At 40.3% G+C, this 5,682-nt stretch overlaps 2 protein-coding genes and 1 long non-coding RNA gene across 4 annotated transcripts in view; 1 reads left to right on the top strand and 2 right to left on the bottom strand.

The window, feature by feature from the left end:
* Positions 1 to 375: 375 nt before the first annotated feature.
* Positions 376 to 2,436, bottom strand: cdpf1 (cysteine rich DPF motif domain containing 1). Its single transcript, XM_032504728.1, has 3 exons — positions 2,081 to 2,436; positions 1,704 to 1,815; positions 376 to 1,309 (listed from the first exon to the last, which is right to left on the bottom strand). Exons 1-3 carry the CDS (start codon positions 2,191 to 2,193, stop codon positions 1,181 to 1,183), a joined length of 354 nt encoding a protein of 117 aa, XP_032360619.1. The 5' UTR covers positions 2,194 to 2,436; the 3' UTR covers positions 376 to 1,180.
* A 325-nt stretch (positions 2,437 to 2,761) lies between these two features.
* The window catches only part of LOC116672830 (peroxisome proliferator-activated receptor alpha), a 12,387-nt gene continuing 9,466 nt past the window's right edge, over positions 2,762 to 5,682 (bottom strand). Inside the window, exons 5-8 of the mRNA XM_032504725.1 lie at positions 5,150 to 5,349; positions 4,808 to 5,074; positions 4,384 to 4,627; positions 2,762 to 4,304 (exon numbers count right to left, since the gene is read on the bottom strand). Coding sequence (XP_032360616.1) covers positions 4,060 to 4,304; positions 4,384 to 4,627; positions 4,808 to 5,074; positions 5,150 to 5,349 — 956 coding nt within the window. The 3' untranslated portion in view covers positions 2,762 to 4,059. The remainder of the gene's footprint in view (positions 4,305 to 4,383; positions 4,628 to 4,807; positions 5,075 to 5,149; positions 5,350 to 5,682) is intronic.
* Positions 4,982 to 5,682, top strand: part of LOC116672834 (uncharacterized) — a 1,453-nt gene continuing 752 nt past the window's right edge. Inside the window, exon 1 of one of the 2 annotated variants that reach the window (XR_004327652.1) lies at positions 4,982 to 5,103. This is a non-coding gene — a long non-coding RNA (uncharacterized LOC116672834). The remainder of the gene's footprint in view (positions 5,104 to 5,682) is intronic. The other variant, XR_004327651.1, reaches the window with a different exon arrangement.

Here is a 5,682-nt window from a genome sequence, read left to right as displayed (position 1 = left end):
CGCTATTTCAATTAGCCCTCAAAACATCCAACATCTCGTGATGAACACAGCGAGGCCATCTGTAATATCGATGTTATTGCCGGGAATCACTTAATCCATAATGTGTTTATGCTGCTGCAAACTGTGCACGATGCTGTACAGAGGGATCCCCAAGATGAAACCATTTTTTGATCAAAATGATTAAGAGCAAGTGAGAAAGGGGGCAAGAGAACATTTTGTTTGAGTCAGATACAGCAAATGTGTATTTTGAAAATGGGAGTAACTGTTTAACACTGCTAAGTGTAACAGTGTGAGATGTTGCAACTGCAGCAGATTCTGTCAATAAAACGAACATTAGTTTAAACAAGATTAAACAGTCACAAAACAACAGAAAGGTCACTGTACGTATCTTTTTTATTTTTTTTAATAGTTTAACAGAAAAACTTGTTTTGACTCCACAGAAGTCAACAGTGCCCCCTCTGACCATAGACGCAGAGATTAGATGGATAACAGTGATGCTTCATTTCAACAATAACGTGTCTGTAAATGAGATAATTAGTCATAAATGTTCATGTTAACATACGCTGCTGAAAAGTCATAAAATGTGTGCGTGTGTGTGTGTGTGTGGGGGGGGGTCATTAAAACATTGCACGGACATAGTTTTCAAGTTCAAGAATACATTGTAGGTAACTTATTAATTTCCTAACATTGGAAGAGCAGTGGAGACATGAGTCTGGTTTGTAAATCAGCACGGCAATTGGTGTGGGAAATGCTATTACCTCCCCATCTTCTTTTGAGTTGTACATACTACTAATAATAGTGTTAAAACAGTTGGTAAAAAGCCCAGAATAGTTGCTGAATTGGGCTGAACAAGCAAAAATTGACCATCATGATTTAAGAATTAGAAATAAGTGGGGTGCCCAGATAGCTCAGTCGGTAGAACAGGCACCCATATATAGAGGTTTACTCCTCAAAGCAGCGGGCCCGGGTTCGACTCTGATCTGCGGCTCTTTGCTGCATGTCATTCCCTCTTTCTGTACAGCTCAGCTGTACAGTCAAAATAAAGGCCTTAAATGAAGTTTGGTTCAGTAAGAGTTTGATAAAAGAGTGCCGTTAAAGCACCTTGGCGCATTTGGGACTCTTTAAATCACCAAACATTTCTCTTCTATTGGTGAGAATGCTATGGACCTCTTGACGGATGTCACGAGACGGCGGCCTTGGAGCTCTGCTTCTTCTTGGCCAGCTCGGTCTGAATTTGACGGGGGAACTGGTCCAAGTGCTTGCTCACACACTGCATGCAAAACCTCTTGGTGTAGAAAAGGCTGCAGTCCTGAGTGAAGAGAAAGCAGAGCTCAGCATCAATGCTCTATTTTCACGCAAGTACTGGATATGTTTTGTCACAATTATTCCAAAATGTAAAGACTGTTTGTGAAACTGGATCAATGATTTCAAGGGCATCAGAGTCATAAAGTCCACTCAGCACACACAGAGGCCACATGATGGCAAAGTCATCTGAGGAAAATATACAAACCACAGATGTTTGTTTTATCGCCAGGTACCAACAGGGTCAACTCATGTCAAGTGGAGAACTGTCACAGGAGAATAGCTTGGTTTTCAATAGACGTGCAATTGATGAGCATGCTGCAAAGTTACTTTTTATCTGTGCATCTGGCATTATTTGATAACCTGGATTACATAACCAATTCAATTTAAAGTCGTCTTACCGATCCAACACAGACACATATGCTGCACACGCTGCAGGTAGAGCCTAAAACAAGGAACTTTTCCTTGTCCGGACTAAAGGGGTCCTGAGTCACAAAACACTCCTCAAGCAACCTGGTGGACAACAGAAATGTACACATAAATTAACGTATATAAGACAGAGGTGTGTCTAAAGACAGTAATGTTACTTGCTATAAATGTGACGTGTCTATACTTGCTAGTTATATACAGTGATATATATCACTGTTAATTTCGCTGTGTCTAACGTTGAGATGACATTAACTTTACATGCAGTCGTAACGTAGCAGCTAACAAAATTAGCTTTAGCATAGCTAGCTCCGTAGCTTTAACCGAAACACTTTGCTTAACTTTCACTTACACAATGGCTCTGGTGTTTGGTGGTTTCTGGCCGAAGTAAGTAAAGGGACTACTTAAACCACACAACTGGCATGTAAATGTTTTTTGACGGGTATCGCTTGTAGTTTTCTCCATCTTTCAAAGCAGAGGAGCATAATAGTTACTTCCTGGTTTTCATATCGAGGCCAACCATCTAGTTGTTTCATGAAGTTTGAGCGCCACCTATTGGACTGGGGATGCAAAAGTATTAGGATGCTTCAAACGAATGTTTGTGGAAAAATATTTGTATAGAAAATAATAGTTTAGTGAACCAGCCACAATTATAAACATGGCTTATTTCCACAGTAAAAAACAACCCTTAAATAACGTTTACAGCAGGTATAGGCTACTTGTAAGTACACACAACGTGTAAGCACAGGTGTAATTAATTACAGTAATGCTTGCTGGGACAAGTCATCTTACATGAAACAAAGCTATCATTAACATTATTAATTCCACCTGTGCTTTTCCTGCATAACAACTCAAAATATAGGCCTGTGCAGCAAAAAGCTAATAGCTTATTTATTTCAACAGTGGGGTCTAAATCAGATAAACGGATATCATTAGGCAGGTAAATAAGCCAGGTTATTACAAATAAAAGTTCAACATATTAGTTTATTTTTAACTTCCACAATACATTTTTTGAAACAGCAAATGCAAATTGTTTTTATTGTACACTACTGTACATGATAAAAAATATAAACAGTTTCAATAATACAGGTACAGCAAAAGAGGCAATCACCTCCTCTGTTTTACTGCAGATACAGACATTCTTCTATTATATTTACAAAATAAAACAAACTATCTTATCAGATTATTGTTTCTGATAATAATAACTGGCCAAAAATGTCTCTTAACCGCAGGATTTGTACAAAACAAATTCTGAAAATAGGTTGGATAGCTATCATGTTGTGTTGGTATTTATCAGTAGGGTAAAATACTAAAAGCAGCCATCATTGTAATTCTGTATGTAATATATTGCATACAGAATTACAATGATGTCTGCTTAGCAGGAGTAGTAAGGTATTTTTTGTATTTTGTGGGAACATTCCCTGATCCAACACTAAAAAGTTAAACTTGTTTCTACTAAGAAAAAAGCTTAACTAGATTTGTTATGAGGTGAATGTATAAGGTGTGGTTAAAATATGTGCTGAGGCATTAAAACGTTATGGCACTTGGTGAATACTAAGTTTCTTCAACCACTAAGCTCAAAATAGAGATGTACTAGTACACACTGAAAGTACATGACAATTATATGAACTAAATCCAAGGGACTTAAATTAACATATGCACTAAATATCCAAAATATTAGGAATATGCCTGGTATTTGATTGTAGTGCCTATATTGCACAATCAACATCCTAGTTGCCTCAAAGATTAAAAATGTTACAACTTCTAAGCATCTTTTACCACAATTCAACTTGTTCACAGGAAAAATTAATATTGAGCATCAGTGCAGACATGATTGCAGCAGTCTCGTCCTGGTAGCTTTTATATGTTTACACCCATTGTAAATGCTAGGCATATGTGCATAGCCTACTCCCTATTCATCTTTTGTTCAGTGTGTAGAGTAAAGGCTGGCATCCAGAACCCACTCCATAGCATTTGGGTGCTCCAAGTTAAAAATCAATGCATTTAAAAAATATATCTTAACACATCCCATCAAAAACTTTGTTCCCCGTGTCCCCTTTCATGGAAGCAGGAGCGCTGTCTACATGAGCTGTCTTTCCCCCCCAAAATAATTTCATTATGTTTTGTTCCAGTAAAAAGACACAGAGTCTTGATGCAAACACTGCAAATCACAGCAGTGTGCACCCCTAAGCTGCACATTAGATAAGCAAATTACAGCACATTGATATGCTTGATAGTTTAAGTAAATACTGTATGTATGGACACCCAGTTTAGAGTGGCATACATACATATTCTAATACATGTCCCTGTTCATGATCATGTGCCATCTTCTCAGTACATGTCCCTGTATATCTCTTGCAGGAGCGGGTGCAGCGACGTGTCCTCTGATGTCTCGATTTCCTGCACCAACTGAGCGTGCTCGGTGACCAGCTCTCGGAGGTCGGCCAGTTTCTGTAGCAGTCTGGGAAAGAGGAAGGTGTCGTCCGGGTGATTGGCCAGCAGGTGGAGCTGTAGTGCCTGAACGATGCTTTCCTGCAGCTGCTCCACTAAAGGCACCTCCACCAAGCCTGGGCGATCTGGAGGGAAGGGATGGATTCAGTTTCTTGCAAATTTTGTCTCTGTTCACTTTTGACTATAATTAAATATAATTATTACCTCCACAGCAGATAATGGCTGCCACAAAAAGGGCCAGGTCACTGTCGTTCAGCTCCAGGGAATTGAAGCGTGTGGCAAACTGGAATTTGGGCTCCATCATGTCACTAAATGGCCGCCGGAGGCTCTTGAGGAACTCTCGGGTGATGAAGCCTCCACCACGGGCCACCAGGAGGCCGTCTTTGTTCATGCAGGAGGCCAGGAGCGTGAAGAGGGCTTCGTAAACACCGTACTTCAAAAGAGTGACCTAAACAGGCAGGTAAGAAGGCCACAGTATGACTCAGATGTTTGTGTCTGTAACTATTTTTTTTTTTGAGAATTCCAACAGAAACACACCCTTTTTTATTTAAGTAAGGCCAAATCTTTCTTCCTTCTCCTTCTGGACTGACAGGAAGACAAATGACAGATACAGCATCCCTAAACCCACCTGATCATTCAGATTCAGGCTCTGGAAACCCGGCACTGCCTTGGCAAACTCCGTCAGCTCGGTGACGGTCTCCACCGAGGTGCTCTGACAGCAGTGGAAGAGCCTGGCTTCAGCCTCCCTCTGCTGGAGCTCCCTACACCCCGCAGCCGGAATCACCGCCCCTGCTTGAAGGCCGCTCTCGGGCTCTGGACAGTCATCGTTTAACATATGGACGGCAAATGTCCTTTCTGCCAGCTGGAACGTCTCCATATCATGAATGATGAAAGGCTGCAGAGAAAGAAAGAGGATGCTGGTAGGTGAGGATATTTTAGACAGAAAAAAGAATGTATTTGTTTTCTTTACCGGCTTGCTGGTCTTTCCGGTCAGTATGAGCCGAGCTTTCGCCTTGTTCATGTTGAAGTTTTTCATGTAGGCTTCGTGGATCTGTCCGACCAGAATCTTGTGGTCGGCCAGCATGGGGCTTTCCACTTCTTTCTCCACCATTTTGCTTTCTGCCTTTAACTTTAGCTTCTCCGCCTGAGGCATCCGACCAAACCGAATAGCTGGTGCATAGAAACAATTATTAGCAAACGCTAGACTCGTTTTCAAACGGTTGGTGTGTTATTTTACAATAAAAAAACTACATACAGAGACATCAGACGTATCCTCCACAGGGTTTCTGCAGGTTTGAACCAGTAAAATTTAAGACTTTAAGACCTTTTTAAGAACTTTATGAATGAAATGTAAGACCTATATTACGACAAAAGTACTTGCAAAGTAAATACAAATTATTAAAATTGATTAAAAGCGACAGAGCAATAGTAATCTGTATATCTACAGCAAAATTATATTTGGACGAGCAAAAGAAAGAACTACAACACCACAGAATTAAAAAA

Source organism: Etheostoma spectabile, chromosome 23, assembly GCF_008692095.1.
Source record: "Etheostoma spectabile isolate EspeVRDwgs_2016 chromosome 23, UIUC_Espe_1.0, whole genome shotgun sequence".
NCBI classification, from domain to species: domain Eukaryota; kingdom Metazoa; phylum Chordata; class Actinopteri; order Perciformes; family Percidae; genus Etheostoma; species Etheostoma spectabile.
This window is presented reverse-complemented; position numbering and strand designations above follow the sequence as displayed.